At 38.3% G+C, this 19,728-nt stretch overlaps 1 protein-coding gene across 1 annotated transcript in view; it reads left to right on the top strand.

Annotated features, from left to right (window-relative positions):
- Positions 1-19,728, top strand: part of STK3 (serine/threonine kinase 3) — a 302,811-nt gene that overhangs the window by 197,721 nt on the left and 85,362 nt on the right. The window contains exon 9 of the mRNA XM_055546585.1: positions 11,072-11,264. Coding sequence (XP_055402560.1) covers positions 11,072-11,264 — 193 coding nt within the window. The remainder of the gene's footprint in view (positions 1-11,071; positions 11,265-19,728) is intronic.

The following is a 19,728-nucleotide window of genomic DNA, read 5'->3' on the forward strand; positions in this document are numbered from 1 at the left end:
CCTTTTGCCCCCTTGGTATCCATATGTTTGTTCTCTATGTCTGTGTCTCTGTTTCTGCTTTGCAAATTTTCTAGATTCCACATATATATGTTAATATATGATATTTGTTTTTCTTTTTCTGACATTATACTCTGTATATGGAGAAGGCAATGGCAACCCACTCCAGTACTCTCGCCTGGAAAATCCCATGGATGGAGGAGCCTGGTGGGCTGCAGTCCATGGGGTCGCTAAGAGTCAGACATGACTGAGCGACTTCACTTTCACTTTTCCTTTCATGCATTGGAGGAGGAAATGGCAACCCACTCCAGTGTTCTTGCCTGGAGAATCCCAGGAACGGGGGAGCCTGGTGGGCTGCCGTCTAAGGGGTCGTACAGAGTCGGACACGACTGAATCGACTCAGCAGTAGCAGCAGCAGCATACTCTGTATAACAGTCTCAAGAGCCATCCACATGTCTGCACATGACACAATTTCATTCCTTTTTTATGTCTGAGTAATACTCCATTGTATACATGGACCACGTCTTTTTTACCCATTCCACTGTTGATGGACATTTAGGTTGCTTCCACATCCTGGCTCTTGTGAGTATTGCTGCAGTGAACATTGGGGTGTATGTGTCTTTTTGAATTACAGTTTCCTCTGAGTAATATACTCAGTAGTGGGATTGCTGGGTCACATGCTAGTTATATTTTTAGTTTTCTAAGGAACCACCATCTATAGTGACTATATCAATTTAGATTCCCTTTTCTCCATACCCCTCGCCAGCATTTATTGTTTGTAGACTTTTTGATGGTGGCCATTGTGACTGGTGTGAAGTGATAGCTCATTGTAGTTTTGATTTACATTTCTCTATTAATTAGTGTTGTTGAGCATTTTTTCATGTTTGTTGGCCATCTGTATGTTGTCTTTGGAGAAATATCTATTTAGGTCTTCTGCCCGTTTTCTGATTGGGTTGTTTTGTTTTGTTTTTCATTGAGCTGCATGAGCTGTTTGTATATTTTAGGGATGAATTCTTTGTTGCTTCACTTGAAAATATTTTCTCCCATTCTGCGGGCTGTCTTTTTGTCTTGTGTATGGTTTCCTTTGCTGTGCAGAAGCTTTTATTTTAAATCGGTCCCATTTGTTTATTTTTACTTTCATTACTCGAGGAGGTAGGTCAAAAAAGATCTTGCTGCGATTTATGTCAGAGAATATTTGCCTGTGTTTTCCTCTAAGAGTTTTATAGTATCTGGCCTAACATTTAGGGCTTTACAGTATTTTGAGTTTATTTTTGTGTGTGGTTTTAGGGAGTGTTTCATTCTTTTATGTGTAGCTGTCCAGTTTTCCCAGCACTACTTATTCAAAAGACTGTCTTTTCTCCATTGTATATTCCTTGTCTCCTTTGTCATTGATTAGGTGACCATTGGTGTGTGGCTTTATCTCTGGGCTTTCTGTCATGTCCACTGATCTGTTTCTGTGCCAGTACCATACTGTCTTGATTGAAGCTTTGTATAATCTGAAGTCAGGGAACCTGATTCTTCCAACTTTGTCTTTCTTTCTCAAGAATGCTATGGCTAGTCAGATCTTTAGTGTTTCCATACAAATGGTAGAATATTTTGTTCTACTTTACAATTTTTACATAGAATGTAAAACATTCTGTGAAAAATGCCATAGGTAATTTGATAGGGATTGCATTGAATCTATAGATTGCTTTGGGTAGCATAGTCATTTTCACAATGTTGAGTCTTGCAATCCAAGAACATGATATATCTATCCATCTGTTTGTGTCTTCTTTAATTTCTTTTCGTCACATTCATTTTTTTTTCCTGAAAAATAATCCTTCTCGTGCTGTAGTAGTATGCAAACTCAATGTGACCCCATGGACTGCAGCCCACCAGGTTCCTCGTCCTTCAGGACGAGGGATTCTGCAGGTAAGAAAACGGGAGTGGGTTGCTGTGCCCTCTTCTAGGGGATCTTCCTCATCCAGGGATCGAACCTGCATCTCTTGCATTGCAGGCAGATTCTTTACTGCTGAGCCACTGGGGAAGTCCTGAATACTCAACAGGAGTATCTAATTGAATCAGTGCCACTGGGATAAGTTCTGTAACGATAACATAATGGTATAGAATTGTATAGGTAATAAAGAATTTAATATCATTTCAAGGAGAGAAATAAAATAATTAGAACATTGCAAAGTAAAAAAGACACCCATTTATCTAAGAATAGTCTTATTCATGTTAGAAATGACAAATGCTTTCTAAAATGTTTGTGTTAATATCCTTTAAATCAGTCAGATAGTAGCTGAATATTTAGAAAAATTTTTAAGGTGGAAGATATTACAAATGTAAAGACACCTAGGGCAGTGGCTCTGATGGCTTCTCAGGCCGTTATTGCATAAATCTGTCTCAGCAGTGGAGTAGGATTTCCTAATAATGTTTTCAAATATTTGTATTCCATGTGGATTTTATGATTCATAACCTGGATTATCGTCAGTGCTCTGTTTTGCATTCCTGGCACATGATGACCGCTGATTGAAAATGCTATTGTATTCCGTACTGGAATTGGCGGCTCTCTACAATGGGGAAGCATCTGCTCTGCAGACCTTTTTCTATAAAGTATCAACATGTTTTCCTTCTGCTTTTCTCTTGTAAGAAATAGCAGAGTATGTATAAATGAAGTGTAACTTTGGAAAAACATTCTAAATAGCTGTTATATTATGAAAATGTAAAAAGAATCAAATGAAATTTTAATAGCCATATGAAAGATCAGGAATAATTTGAGTTAATGATTTAGAAAAGTAAAAAGTGTTAACTGAAACGTTCTCAACACCATCACCAAATTATTACTGTTTGAGTTTTCTAATTTCATAAAAAACAACTCCTCACTCCTTCTGTGCTTTATTGTTTACTGTTTGGATGCCACCCTCTCGTTAGTGACCTGATTGCTCTTTTTTTTTTTCTTTTACTGTCAGTTTATAAATTGGTTTAGCATCCTTTAGCAAAGTGACTATGTAAGTGCAAGTAATACGCAGTAAAGGCTATCCCTTCCAAACTTGATTCAGTGTTTTTATAATTGTATAGGTTATCTAAGCCAGTTATGTGAATCCAGAGATGCAAGCTTCATTATCTCAGCATAGATTCAATTCCGATACAGAATATAGAAAGATTTCAAAGTATTATTTCACATCAACCAGATGTTATGTTTCTTATTAAATTTAATGGTCACAGTACTGAATCTTAGAAGAATGAGAGATAAATGACTCACACATATAAAAATAGATTTAGCTTAGTATTTTGGGAATTAACTGGTTGCAACCGCAGTAAAATAAGATATTAAACTAGCAGTAGATTTTTTTTTAAGGACTGGTAGAAAATCAACTTTTTTCTTCCCTCCTTAGTGGAATCTACTGAAAAGAGTAAATCTCAACCTTTTTTGTTAACTTTTTGACCAAAGTGCAAATTAGTTTGGGCTTCCCCGGTGGCACTAGTGGTAAAGAACCTGTCTGCAATGCAGGAGACATGAAAGATGGGGATTTGATCCCTGGGTCAGGAATATCCCCTGGAGGAGGGCATGGCAACCCACTTCAGTATTCTTGCCTGGAAAATGCTATGGACAGAGGAGCCTGGCAGGCTACAGTCCTTGGGGTCGCAAACAGTTGGACACGGCTGAAGTGACTTAGCACATGCAAATTAGTTTACTTATGTGTATATCAGTTTCTTCATCTCTTAACTTAGCAAAATGAAACATGCTATAGCTAACCTATAATAGAAATTAACCTAGAGTCGAGAAATGTTGTAAATAAATTAAAAACCTTATAAAATTGGAAGTTAGCCATTGGGCTTTAGAATCAAACAACCTGGTTAGAATCCTTGCTTCTCCACTTATTGGTTATATGATCCTGGACAAATGATTAAACCATTTGAACTTCAGTTTCATCAGTTACACAGTGGGGACAGCAGTGTCTCACAGTATTAATAAGAGGATTAAATGGGAGTGACCCACAAAAAGTCCTTAGTAGAGTGCTTTTAACTCATTGATGATACCTATTCAATAAATAATCGACTGAATAATTCTAATTCACAGTATTTTTCCTCCTAGTTTCTTTATAGCCATTCTATGTTTTAAATAACTAGTTGATTTAAATAAAATTCTGCGGTAGAACCTAGTATATAACATTCTGTGCTTTAGCACTACCTCATAAATAGGGCTTTAATGTTAATATAATGGATTTTGTAATGAGAACAAGACTTTGTAATGGGTACCAGATATATAACTGTTAACAAGATCTGATTACTTCCCTTATAGATTTTATAGTCCAATAGATTTGGACAAGTCAGATACACCTACAATTACAGTATTGTGTAGTAAGTATATGATCAGTGTAGACAAGCACAAAAGCTGATATAGCAACACGAAAATATGGCACCTGTTTCAGACTTGGGGTATTGAAACTGAGAATGGATGTCTAAGTGTAGTTCTGTTGTAAAAACAAGTTTTAATATGAAACATGCCTTTATGTACATATATTAAATATTGTGTGTATATATGTGTGTGTGTATATATATATACACACACACATATATATATATATGCTGCAGTCCATGGGGTCACAAAGAATCAGACATGACTGGGCAACTGAACAACAACAACATTAAGTATTATAGTCTTCTCATCCTTTAAGAACTTAATTTAAAGGCAGTATCCTCTGTGAGGCTTTCTTCATTTGATAAGAGGTAGAGTGAAGGGCCCTGCTTTTTTTATTCCTGTTATTTGCCAACACAGCATTTAACAAATTGCCTTGTAATTTATTTTTCATATGTCAGGCAATTTCTCTTAGACCTCAAACTTCTTAAAAAAAACAAAAGTGGAGCAAAACTCTTTCTTATTCTTTGTATCTCCAGTGCCTACTCCACTCCTTGACATATTATGAATTTACAATAAATGCTTGTTAAATGAATTAATAAGTAATTATATTAATTACTTCATTTATTAAATAAATTTGTATGAAGTCCCTACTGTATACCAGGTGTTCTAAGCATTGGGAGTTCATCTGTGAAAAAGAAGGCTTCTTTGCCTTCATCAAACTTAGATTCTAATAGTAGAAAAGCCAGGTACAGGTGATGAAAAATATAGAAGGGTAAAAGATTGATGGGGACTTTGATTTTGGATTGGTGGTCAGAAAATGCCTCACTAAAGAGGTAACATCTAGCATATAAATGGAGACCTGAGTTAAGAAGAAAATAAAACTGCCTTAAAGAAGAGCATTCCAGGCTAAGAGATCAGCCAGTTTAAAAGGCTGAAGAGGAACATGCTTCGAATGCTCAAGAAACAGCACAGGAGGCCAGGCTGGCTGGAGCTTGGTGAGTGAGAAGGAATGTGATAGGAGATGGGATTGGCAGATGTTCCTGGGCCAGATCACATTTGGCCAAGATAAGGATTTTGGGCTTTTTGGTAACTGTGACGGGAGGCCAAATGCAGGGTTGGTGAGTCAGAGAGTAACATGATGTGATTTGTGTTTTGAAAGGATCAATCTGCCTGTTATATGGGAGACTAATGGGAACAAAGAGGGCAAAAAGTGAAAACTGCTAGGAGGTGGTTGTAATAATCGGAGAGACGACAGTGGCTTTGACTAGGATGGAACAAGTGATTTGTATGGGACCCTTTCAGCATAAGATCTGGTGACGTAAGCTGTGAAAAGTGTAAACTTGCACCTCTACCTTAAACATTCAAGTAGATCAAAATTTAAAATGTAAATAAGGTACACGTACTTGGTGGAGTAATGGATTAAGAAATGAAGGAACTAGTTTCTTAGTCCCAGTTCTACTTTTAAATAGGTGTGTGACCTTGGGGAAGTCCCTTACTTTCTATGGGCCTTGGTTTTTTTATGTATAAAATAAGGGGTTGAATTATTAAAGCTTCATGATTTTATAGTTCTGTGAAAAAGTAAATATACAATGAATACTTACACTTCATGGGGTACTGAATGGAGTATTTTAGTAGATTCAGAGATAGTTATGATAAGGCTTTCTTCTCCATAGGTATTATATTTATAAAAGATTTTACAGAACAGTTACAGTATGAGATCATAAATTTAAATGCAGAAGTGCAACCTGTAAGGCAGGTTATAAATTCTCAAAGTTTGAAAAAGGGAATAATTAATAAAGACTGAATTAGCCATGAAGGTAATAGGATTTAATTAAAATGAATTAGTGAGGAAAGACCATCCTGGGTAGTGAAGAAGACACGAACAAAGATGAAGTCTTAATGAGCATAGCATGATACGGGTTTATGGCTGCTAGAGACTCAGTTGAGATCAGCCTGACTCTATTGCATGATACATGAACAATGGGAAAATAGGTTGACTATGTAAAACAAGATAACAAGGACATTAAAATCTAAGCAGCTTTGTTTAGCTTTCAGTGCAGGTAAGAACTGGGAGCCATTATAGATTCTTTAGCAGAAGAATATTATATAATACAAGTAGTTTTCAAGAAACATTGGTGTAGTATGTATACTTTAAAGGTGAAACTACTTTATTCCTAGTAGCATGGAAGCATTTGGCATACCTTTTCTCATTTAATCATCATAACACCAATGAAAGAAACCCAAGTTCAAAGAGTTTAAATAGCTTTACTAAAAGGTCTTAAGAGGGCTTCCCCGGTGGTTTAGTGGGTAAAGAATCCACCTATGATACGGGAGACCCACATTCGATCCCTGAGTCGGGAACATCCTCCAGAGAAGGAAATGGCAGTTCATCCCAGTTCTTGCTTGGGAAATCCCATGGACAGAGGAGCCTTGTTGGCTATGGTCCATGGGGTCACAAGAGTCGGACTCGTCTGAGTGACCAAATCACCAAGCAAAGGTCTTAAGTCTAGTAAGTGATTTGAACTAGGATTTGAACTAACATCTCTCTGATTCTAGAAGGTTGGGGTGCTCTTCCTTCAGTTACCCAGACATGAGTTGAGGAATTTTCTCAGGAGCATTGGGAATGGAAAAGAAGAGACGGAACCGAGAAAATTTTTTTGAAGAAGAACTTGTTGACTGTTGGTATATAGGAAATGAAAAAGAGTAAACCCATGAAGACATTGAAATTTTGCTCTCAGATAGCTAATGAAGATGCCTGTGCTTTGCAGTGGTTGTTTTTGGGGCTGGAGGCAGACTAGAAGGGCCATCGAGATGGATGAAATGATCTCATGTGAGATTGTTGAGTTTTAAACATCATTAAGCTTGTAAGTAGTAAATAAAGTCAGGAAGATTTCCAGAATTTGTGAGTCCTCAACACGTAAGATAGTTGAAGGCATAAGAATGAAGAAGTCTTCTAAAGGAAGAGAAGCTCATGAAAGATGAGCAAAGGACTTGAGATATAATGCTGAGTTTATACTGTAGGTTTAGGAAGAGGAGGGCTGTCAAACTGCTGAGAACAAAGTGGATGTTCGTGTTCTCCAGTATTTCCATTTCAACTTTCTGTCAGAACTTAGGTTTTGTTTGTTTGTTTTTACTTAAAGTGAATAGATATAAATGAATCTCAGTACAAGATCAAGTTTTTCCAAATAGCACATTGCTTGGTTTCTCAAACAGAATTTGTTAGTTTAGTTTTTTGGCCCTATTCCAGTTTATCTTTTGGTGAACGTTCTAAAGAGCATTTTTTGGTTCATACTTACGTCACTGACTTGATTCTTCTGTGTATTTCATTTAAAAGCCAATGGCTGGGATATGACAACAAAAATACATGCAACAAAAGAAAAAGATAAATCGGACTTCATCAAAATGAAAGCTTTTGTGTGTCACAGAAACTGCCAAGAGAGTAAAAAGACAGCCTATAGAATGGAGAAAAATAATTGCAAATCATATATCTGATAAGGGATTAATATCCAGAACCTAAAAAGAACTTATTTGGCTTGACAATAAAAACAGCCTATAACACTAAATGAGCAAAGGACTTGAATACAGATTTCTCCAAAGAAGATATACAGATGGCCAATAAGCTCATGAAAAGATGCTAAACATCACTAGTTTTTAGGAAAATGTAAATCAAACCACAGTGAGATACCACATATCCATTAGGATGTCTGTTAGCAAAAGGGAGGGGGTCAGGGGACAAGTGTTGGGGAGAATGTGGAGAAGTTGCAACCCTGTACACTCGTGGAGTATAAAATGGTGCAGCCAATGCAGAAAGCATATAATTTGTACTTCCAAGTGCTCTCAAAAGAATTGAGAGCAGGGACTCAAATACAGATCCCCCCCCTTAACATTTGATGAGGTTACATCTTAAGTAACTCACTAGTTGAAGCTATGATTAAGTCAAAAATGCATTTAATATACCTAACCTATCAAAAAGCCTAGCTTAGTTTGCATTCCCACCAACAGTGTAAGAGGGTTCCCTTTTCTCCACACCCTCTCCAGCATTTATTGCTTGGAGACTTTTGGGTAGCAGCCATTCTGACTGGTGTGAAATGGTACCTCATAGTGGTTTTGATTTGCATTTCTCTGATAATGAGTGATGTTGAGCATCTTTTCATGTGTTTGTTAGCCATCTGTATGTCTTCTTTGGAGAAATGTCTATTTAATTCTTTGGCCCATTTTTTGATTGGGTCATTTATTTTTCTGGAGTTGAGCTGTAGGAGTTGCTTGTATATTTTTGAGATTAGTTGTTTGTCGGTTGCTTCATTTGCTATTATTTTCTCCCATTCTGAAGGCTGTCTTTTCACCTTGCTAATAGTTTCCTTTGATGTGCAGAAGCTTTTAAGTTTAATTAGGTCCCATTTGTTTATTTTTGCTTTTATTTTCAATATTCTGGGAGGTGGGTCATAGAGGATCCTGCTGTGATGTATGTCAGAGAGTGTTTTGCCTATGTTCTCCTCTAGGAGTTTTATAGTTTCTGGTCTTACGTTTAGATCTTTAATCCATTTTGAGTTTATTTTTGTGTATGGTGTTAGAAAGTGTTCTAGTTTCATTCTTTTACAAGTGGTTGACCAGATTTCCCAGCACCACTTGTTAAAGCTGTTGGTGGGAATGCAAACTAGTACAGCCACTATGGAGAACAGTGTGGAGATTCCTTAAAAAACTGGAAAGAGAACTGCCTTATGACCCAGCAATCCCACTGCTGGGCATACACACTGAGGAAACCAGAAGGGAAAGAGACACGTGTACCCCAATGTTCATCGCAGCACTGTTTATAATAGCCAGGACATGGAAGCAACCTAGATGTCCATCAGCAGATGAATGGATAAGAAAGCCGTGGTACATATACACAGTGGAGTATTACTCAGCCATTAAAAAGAATACATTTGAATCAGTTCTAATGAGGTGGATGAAACTGGAGCCTATTATACAGAGTGAAGTAAGCCAGAAAGAAAAACACCAATACAGTATACTATTGCATATATATGGAATTTAGAAAGATGGTAACAATAACCCTGTGTATGAGACAGCAGAAGAGACACTGATGTATAGAATAGTCTTATGGACTCTTTTGGAGAGGGAGAGGGTGGGAAGATTTGGGAGAATGGCATTGAAACATGTATAATATCATGTATGAAAGGAGTTGCCAGTCCAGGTTCGATGCACGATACTGGATGCTTGGGGCTGGTGCACTGGGAGGACCCAGAGGGATGGTATGGGGAGGGAGGAGGGAGGAGGGTTCAGGATGGGGAACACATGTATACCTGTGGTGGATTCATTTCGATATTTGGCAAAACTAATACAATTTTGTTAAGTTTAAAAATAAAATAAAATTTAAAAAAAAAAACCTAAAAACTAAAAAAAAAAAAAAAAAAAGCCTAGCTTAGTCTAGCCTACCTTAAATGTGCTCAGAGCACTTAGATTAGCCTGCAATTTGGCAAAATCATATAACACAAAGTCTATTTTATAAGGAAGTATGGAATCCCACACAATTTGTTGAATGCTATGCTGAACCACAGCATTCTGTGAAACACAGAATGGTTTTATAGGCACAGAAGGTTGTAAAAGTACGGGTTCTTTACATCCCCGATCACGTGACTGGCTGCTGCTGTCACAGAGCTTCATGAGAGTAGCTCCTACCAAATGTTGCTAAGGCTGGGAAAAGTTCAAAATTCAAAGTACTGTTTCTACTGAATGTGTTTCTCTTTTATACTGTTGTGGCATTGAAAAATACTAAGTTGAACCATCAGAAGTCAAGGACCATGTATCTATAGATACTTATATACCAGTGTTCAGAGCATTATTCATAATAACCAAAAGGTGTAAACACCTTGATGTCCATTAACAAGTGAATGGATAAACAGAAGGTGGTGGTGATGGTGGTGGGGTGTGTGTGTTTGCACACATGGTGAAGAACCATTCAGTCTTAAAAAGGAATGAAATTCTGACATCTGGGACAATTTGGATGAAAACATTTTGCTAAATGAAATAAGCCAGACACAGAAGACGTGATTCTACCTATATGAGGTGCCGAGAATAGGTGAATTCATTGTGACAGAAAATAGAACAGAGATTTCCATACTTTGTACGAGAAAGTAGAATAGGATTGGGAGAAGGGAGGAATGAGGAGTTAGTTTTTAATGGGTACAGAATTTCTGTTTGAGATAATGAAATATTTTTGGAATAGGGTGTTGATGGTTGGATGATACTGTAAATGTTCCTAATGTCATAGAACTGTGCCCTGAAAAATGATTAAGATGATAGATTTTATGTAATGTATATTTATAATAATTTTTTAAAAGCTAATGGCTTTTGTACAAAGTTATAAACATTATTAAGGCTGTTATAATAGTGCCAACACATTGTCTTCAATGTGCTCTCTTTTATTTATTTTGTTATATATTCTTTGTTGATTATCTACCTTACCTATCTTAATCCTACTTTAAGAACAACTGGCCACCTTCAGTTTCATCAAACAATTTCTATTGCTTGAGTTTTAATACCTAAAGCCTTACTTTGACTTCTTTAGGTTATTTTGGATAGTTGGTGCTTAGGATAACACTGTATGTATGTCCTTACATGAAAATTAGTAGTAATAGAATTTTTTTATTATTAAAAATATGATAATGCTCATTTCTGAGATATCCATCTGTGTTAGAAAAGCCTGCCTTCATTGCTGTGCTCTGCCTGCAGGATGAGGATGAGCTGGACTCCCACACCATGGTGAAGACGAGCTCGGAAAGCGTGGGCACCATGAGGGCCACAAGCACGATGAGTGAAGGGGCCCAGACCATGATCGAACACAACAGCACCATGTTAGAGTCTGACTTGGGGACCATGGTTATAAACAGCGAGGATGAGGAAGAAGAAGATGGAACTATGAAAAGTATGTGACTTTTTCCCCCACTGAATATTAATCTTCTGTTTTGAGAGTATGCTTCTATAGAAACCAGGATAGTTCTGTGTTACTTGCTACAGCCAGTTATGGAAAATTTTGTTTCTTGACTTTATTTAATAGTCTAAAAAGAAATGATAGAAATGAACTTACAGAACAGAGAGAGATTCACAGACTTAACAGATGAACTTATGGTTGCCAGAGGGGAAGGGATAGCTAGGGAGTTTAGGAAGGTCGTGTACACACTGCTACACTCAAAATGGATAATCAGCAAGGACCTGCTGTATAGCACAGGGAACTCTGCTCAGTGTTATGTGGCAGCCTGCGTGAGAGGGGCGTTTGGAGGAGAATGGATACATGTGAATGTATGGCCGAGTCCCTTCGCTGTTCACCCAAAACTACCACAACATTATTAATTTGCTATACCCCCAATACAAAATAAAACGCTTAAAGTTTTGGGGGGTGGGGGAAACAGTGAAAGGAGTATGGCACAAGTAAGTTTCAGAATTTCTTTTAGTGCAGCAGAAAGCCGCTCCTCTGTAACTGAGGGTTTATGGAACTTTCTATTGAAGGATACTAATCCAAAATTTAATTTGTAAAGTATTTTTGAGATAGAACGATAGAGATAAAAAAATTCCTCACATTTGCTTTTCCGATTAAAAAAGTAAACCTAAAATTCCGTCCCAAATAATACAATATAATATTATTTCATGTTGTCCAAATTATCAGTGAAGCTGCAGTAACACAGGGGAACAGCTGAGGGAAGACATAAGGGCCAAGGTGGGAAAAGAAGAAATACTGGAAAGATGACTCAAGGGACAAGGATACCCACGCAGAACGCTCGGCTAGGTGCATAGTTACCACTGCTCGTCACGTGAGAGGCACAGTGCCAGGGGCGCTGCAGGGCTGAAAGGACGGTTAAAGCATTCTCTCTGATCTCCTTTGCTTACAGAGTGATGAAGACAGAGATACGTTCACAGGCTAGCATTTCTCTTTGTATAAACATGGCTCTTTAAGATTGCAGTGAACAATGTAGGACATTGTGATTTCTCCGTTACAGACAAAAGCAGATTAATTACCTCTTGATGCCTACTGACCTTTTTCTCCCCCCACTACCCTAGTCATATGTGCTCAGTGTCCGAGTCTAAGCACAGGCTGGTTTTCATTACATAGGACTTCTTCCGAAGGGCACAAAAGTAGCAATATATGACTTCTTGCGCTGTAGAGCCTATAAAGTTATAGTCAAGTGATTTGCTGATGTAAAATGGATATAGGTAGGAATTTCCTCTCCAACATTTTTGTTTCTTTTTGCCTACTTTCTTTTTGCTGCTCCCCTCCTGCCCCATCCCCCCCAACACACACATCCCATGAGAAGGCTGCTTCTCATGCTTATGATAAGCTCATAGCTTCGAGTCATTTGGCTCACTGCCGTTGCTTTCTTCACATTCCTTAGTAAACATACCCGTTATGGTTGTATACTTTGAAAGGGAGGGTTGTGAAGCACAGAATGAAAACACATTGCCAGATATTGATAGTTAATCCTGGGTGGGAAGGGGTGTGATTTTTTCTTTTTTTTTAATCTTTCATGCTGATGGGTTTCCTGAGCCTTTGCCCTGGAAAGCAGTCTAACACTTGCATTCCTAGCTGAGCATATTACTAGAATAGGGCTTCTGCACGCTTAACATGCTAACAGACTACACTGGATGGTCTCGTGGCCTCCAAAACCAGCTTATGTTAGGGTACACGTCTTACGCCCTGTAGATTGAAAAGACAGATAAGGTCATTTACAGCACGCTTCCCATCAGCAGGTACCATCGATTTTCCACAGCTGATAAAATTCTTCTAAGTCAGGTTTTCTGATTCTTAACAGACCAATAAGATCATCGACTGCTTCGTTCCATCTGCAGAGGGCTACCGAGCTCCTTATGATACTACATAAAAAACTTTTCCCATGTAGTCCATATAGTTGAGCATCATCATTTAAACAGTAGTTAAAAAATGAGTATATATGGAATCGAACTCACATTAGATTATTCTGTTTCAAGGAAGAGATATGTTATAATGATTTATCAGACCTCATGCTTTAAAATAACAGATTTCCACATGTTTTGTATAATGACTTTTAGCTTTGACAACCACAGTAAACATTCAGATTATGTCCTAATTTTATATCCTAAGCATGATTTTTTTCGGTCACAGAAGTCTTATTGAAAGCTCATTTTTAAATGGAGCAGATAGTGGTTTATGTAGTTGCTTTATATGCTTGAGCAAGTTTTAAATCTCATGAGCCAGCTTTCCTTGTATTTTAAGTTTCCACAATTTAGACCTCATGCTATAATATGAGATTTCCATGTACCAAAAAATTGAACCAAATGATGTTAGTGTAATCCCTGGTTTTGTCATAGTGTAATATAGCAGTAGTATAGAATGTAAAGAAGTTACTGAGGCAGAACTTACTTTCCGTTAAACTACTTAATTAGTTTTAGTTTTGTCTTTCCTCATGATGTTAATCTTTTTTAAAATGTCGTAGATTAGTTGGTATGAGCTCTTAGGTTATGTTAAAAGTTAATGAAAGCCCCACTTGGTAATATGTCTTTAGCATTTTTGTTCCCTAAAAAGATTATATATCTATATATTCCCTAAAATGTGAAAGTGTTATATAGTTTTCAGTTTTCTAAAATATCTACAATGTTATATGCTGAAAATTCTGGTTTCCATCACCTTTACCATTGGAGCTTCAAAAGAGTTGCCCAATTTAATATTCTTGACAGTTTAAATTATGTCTGCATACTTTTTTTATACCTGTATCCATGAAGCTAGAAATTACAGGCCTATTTTCCTTACTTCTTAAAAGTGTGATAACTTAACTCTAGGAAGCAAAGTTGTTAAAAGATCTTTTGAGGGAAATGGAGAAAATGACAGTAAATATTTAAAATTTAATTTTTTTTTTTAAACGGGCATAGACCTGGAGAGCACGTCCAGAGAACTCCGTGCTTGCTTCCAGCAGTGCCGGCGGTACTCTGACCGTCCCGCCCCTGCTCTGCCTCTTCCTGTTCCCGCTTCCCTGGGCTCTTGTTACTCACGGGATGTCGAGGCTTCAGCTCGGTAACCCAGTTCTTTCAGAATCTGGCATCAGCCAATATTTGCCAATAGATTTCTACTGCCGTACATATTATCTTTTATCCAGACTAGTCTATGCCAGTTGGAATTACAAGGTTGACAGTAAGTGTAAGCAGATTGGTTGTCATTGAGGGAATCAACATTTAAGATTTTTTTTTATCTGGAGGAAATAGATTAGGATCAGGTCAGGAATCCGTTGTCATTAAATTGATAAACTAGTAGAGGTTATTTCTTTGTGGGTAACTCTAGAAGAGCAAAACTGTTGCAGCAAAGAAAGAGTGGGGGCCCTTTAGCTTGTTCAGGTCTGCTATGTTCCTACAGTGGAACTTTCTGACTTCCCCGAGCTGGGGCTGGACTGGCATATAAGAAATCGAATGGCAAGGTGATGTAATGATCAGGGAACACTCAGCTGATTCGATACCTCCTGACTGGGAGTATGATCAGTAATGTGTTGAGATAACTTGCAGGTGAGAGAATTGTATTCCACTGTTTGTGAAGTTTGATGTCTTTTTTTGAGAAAATGAGGGAAGTGCCATGTAAGCAAGATGAAGTTAATTTTTATTTTATTTTATTCATTTTTTATTTTCAGAAAAGAGAATAGAAGGTAAGTTTCTCAGGCTGTAGCTGGCAACCCACTCCAATATTCTTGCCTGGAAAATTCCATAGACGGAGGAGCCTGACAGGCTACATACAGTCCATGGAGTCGCAAAGAGTCGGACACGACTGAGTGACTTCACTTTCACAGCTTTCATTAATTGCAGGTCTAGTATGGGCTGAGCATTGTGCTTGGAACTTTACATACATTATCTCATTAACTTCTCACAAGGACTTTGTAAATAACGTCACTATCATTTGCCACTAAGGAAACAGACATGGGAACATGAAGTGACTTGTCCAAGATTTCATAGCAGGTGAGTGGTAGAGCCAATATATAGACCCAGGTTTGACCCCCAGATCACATTATTGCTGTAGACCAGTGAACCTGACATCCCCTTGGGCAGGCTGTCTAGAATATTTGTGAGTCCTTGAGGAAAGGAGACTTGAATTGTTATAAGTCAGCATAGGTTAGTGGGAACAAATCATATCAGAATAATTTGATTGCCTTTCTTGACAACATTGCTAACCCTCTAGATCAGAGAAACTGCTAGATTTGGATAATGTGTTTTATCATTTGAGGAAAGTATTTTACAGTGGTTTTGATGACACCCTTGTAGACACGATGTAGTATGACCAGGCTGATGCTTTTATTATGAGGGTTGAGGAGTTACACACATATAGGCTTGTGTCAGTCAGTGTTTTCTGGAGGACAGAAACTGTGCATTTTAAACACAAAAAAATGTAATCAGAGTTTTGGATATTAACAAAATCAGCAGAGAGGTTGGAAGAGAGGGCTGTGTAGGCTGGGCCCCCAAGAATGACTGCCACACCCCCACAAAAGCGACCATTGTGGAGCTGCTGCTCTTACTACAGTCAGGAATAGTGAATGCAGAGGCTGCCATTGGCACTGTTGAATTCACTAATACAGATTGAGATCAAATCCCTGTTGCTATTCAGGGATTAGAAAGCTACCACTGAGACGGCAGCCACCTTTTTAGCACCTGTGAGGCTGACGGCTGGAGCTGGAATGCTGCTATAAAAAAAATCCCATGTCTGCATAGCTGTGCTGCTGGAAGGAAGTGGCTGCGATAGCAGGCCCCTGTTCTCTGCCTCGTTGCTTGCTTTCCCAGTCGTGAGAGAGTACACTTACCCAGGACCCTAGGTGCAGGGTGTTACAGGAAATGTAGTGTTTAGCTTTCCAGCCTGTACAATAAGAAGGCTCACCAGAGGCCATGGCAGTGGTTGCTCAGTTTCAGCCAACTGTTGGCTTCCCTGGTAGCTTAGACAGTGAAGAATTTGCCTGCAGTGCTGGAGACCTGAGTTTGATTCCTTAGTTGGGAAGATCCCCTGGAGGAGGGAATGGCAACCCAATCCAGTATTCTTGTCTGGAGAATCCCCATGGACAGAGGAGCCTGGTGGGCTAAAGCCCATGGGGTCGCAAAGAGTTGGACATGACTGAGCAAACTAAGAATTTTTCTTTCACTGTGTTTAATAATACAATGCTGTCAAGGAGAAGATTTCCCATTGTGTGGTATAGGGTCTAGGCCTGAGCCCTCAGCTCAACTTTTTTCTTTTTTTACAGAAATTGGGGTGAAGCTATGGAATGAAAGCCCATTAGAATTGCAACTGACATGAAGTGGAGGAAAAGAAAAGTACATTCTAAGGCAGAAACAGGAGCTCAAGAGATCTCCTCAGGCTGGAGCAGAGGCTTGATTTACAAGATAAACCCTGCTCCTGGGTCCACGTGACTCCCTCTCAAGTGTGCATCTTAGCAGTAGCCCCTTGGAGATGCTGGTTCTGCAGACCAGAAGAGGAGCCACACATCTCTAACAAAACTTAACATCCCAAAGCAGTAAACTTTCCAAGTACTTCTGAGGTGCAGCTAGGACCGACAGCTTAGCGTTTAGGACAGAAGTAAGCAGCCTCACTACCCTCAGTGCCTAGAACTCACCTGTTGTATCTCGGAAGGATGGAGATGCAGTCGCGCACATTCACCAGGCAGTGAGCTGAATGGTGAAGTCCATGGAGACCATATTGTAATAAAATGGAGAGAGGAATAACCTCTGTCTGAATCCTTTGATTTTATTTTGTTTATTTATATTAAGTTATCATAGCTATTCATCAGTTATTAAATATTGATTAAGTGATTTTAATTGAATATATATTTTTTAGATTTCTTCTTTGTATATGCCTATAATACATGGTGATTTTTAAAATAGATCACAGTTTATTGTTTCATTTTAGAAAACACATGTATGTAGTTTCACTTAAATAGTAAGAGAAAGCAAATTAGGTTCTGCTTTAGGTTTTTAGGATTCATCCTAGGAATAGATATTAGATTTAGAAGGTGTTCAGGAGAGATATCAAGATAAGAAGCACCATTAGGTGTTCCTACTCTCTAGTTCATTGGATGCCTCTGGACACAATTGTAAGCATGAGACCATTTGCTCTGAACGATAACTTCCATGTCCTGTACTGTGCTTAGTAATAATCTTCTCTTTCAGCTCTGATTCAGATCCCTTTCCTTCCTTCTTCCTCCCAAAACCTATTTCAGCAAAGTATCTAACATGCAGGTGTAAAAATCCTTAATGATGTTTTATGTTCTAAATTATGTTCATAATTATGTTTTAAATTATGTAATATTTACATCCCCCCCAACAAATTTACAGTTTTTCCCAAAAACATTTTTGAGCCAAAGGAGTAAATAACTAAAGATGGAAATTCAGGTGCCAAAAAACAGTCAGTCAGAACAGGGAAGTGTGTCGGTGGATCACTTTCCCACCTCTCCAGAGATCTTACCATTCTTCCATGAAAAAATTTTATATGCCTCTTTAAGATTACTTTTGCCAGTGACATAGCAGTAAAGGTGACAATGGTAGACTACAGGGCCCACCTTCAGCTGGGTGCAGATGCCCTGCGTATTACTGGGCAGTTAGAAACCCTTCATTTTCCTCTGCAGAGGCACTAGGTGTTCAGCTAAGGTGTGGCCACAGTGGTTTGGAGTTTCCTGTGGATACTGCATATGGTCTGTCCTGTGTGCTTTTGCTCTGTGGAATGTTGAATGATATGTGATTAGTGGAGGTATTTTGACCATAGGATGCCTCTTTTATCAGCACAGAGCACGGACAAACACGTAAATATTAATCTTATGCAGATGACAATCAGTCATTCTTATAAAGGCCTCTGGAGAAAGGGCTTCCGTAGACACACAGTGGTTGTTGCAGTGCTCACTACTCACGCAGGAAATCATTGCTTCCATTTAACTAAAATCCTGCGCTTCAATTTGTCTATTTCCTTTTATTTTGCCCTCATTGGAGATGGAAAACAGCTGGTCGCCATTTTCTATGCAAGACTCCTTCATGTATACTTGGATACTTACTAAATTGTATCCTCAGACTTTTTCTGGCTGTACATTTCATTCCCTGGTGGCTCAGATGGTAAAGCGTCTATCTACAATGCAGTAGACCTGGGTTCGATCCCTGGGTTGGGAAGATCCCCTGGAGAAGGAAATGGCAATCCACTCCAGGACTATTGCCTGGAAAATCCCATGGACAGAGGAGCCTGGTAGGCTACAGGCCATGGGGTCACAAAGAGTCGGACACGACTGAATGATTTCACTTTCTTTTACTTTTCTTTCAACCTTTGTGCAGGTATTATTTACTAAGCTTTTAATCTTTTTCTGTATGGCTTCTAGATCATCTCCATGTTGACTGTATCCTCCTTTGTTTCATAGTAGAGTCTGATGTTAAGAAAAAGCTGATGTTAGTAGCTTCTAGACTAACATCCTGGTTTACACACACACACACACACACACACACACACGCACACACATATGTATATATACACACACACACACACTGACTCACCTCAGTCATGTCCGACTCTTTGCAACCCCATCGACTATTAGTCCGCCAGGCTCCCCTGTCCATGGGGAGATTCTCCAGGCAAAATTACTAGAGTAGGTTGCCATGCCCTACTCCAGGGGATCTTCCCAACCCAGGAATCAAACCCGCATCTCTTAACATCTCCTGCACTGCTAAGCGGGTTCTTTTCTATTAGTGCCACCTGGAAAGCCCCATCTATATATACCCTATTCACTGTACTCTTGGCAACAAATTAAAGGACAGATTTTCTGGATCATTAATCAGGTGGAACACCCACATCTTAAAATATTTTTAGAATAAATTAGATAATATTCAAAATTCATTTGATAGTGAAATATATTATGTTAAGTGAAGTGAGGTGTTAGTCACTCAGTCGTGTCCAGCTCTTTGCCTCTGTGGACTGTAGGCCTGCCAGGCTTCTCTATCCGTGGGATTTCCCAGGCAAGAATACTGGAGTGGGTTACCATTTCCTACTCCAGATATTATGCTAAAGTGATGATTATTTCATTTCTACATTTGACTGTCTTTGTCATACTCATGTTAAGAAATTAAAAATTAAACAGATTATATTTTTGTTAGATTAGTCTAAAAATTCCATTGTATATTTAAATTTTCATGACAATTTTTCACCTCTTTAGAAGTCATTGTGTAAATTAGAATAGTGAATAATTGTGAGTAGACTGGCATATTTTGTAAAAGGTATGATATACCATACAATTTATTTTCCTTGTGTGTGTTTTAGGGAATGTTTGAAGGAGAGGAAATAATTTTTTTCTTTAAAATTTCACATACACAAAAGAATTGAGTGGTGATTATTTTATTCCTTATTGCTAATGGGATTTTAGTTCCATAGC

Source organism: Bubalus kerabau, chromosome 14 (assembly GCF_029407905.1).
Source record: "Bubalus kerabau isolate K-KA32 ecotype Philippines breed swamp buffalo chromosome 14, PCC_UOA_SB_1v2, whole genome shotgun sequence".
Lineage (NCBI taxonomy): Eukaryota > Metazoa > Chordata > Mammalia > Artiodactyla > Bovidae > Bubalus > Bubalus kerabau.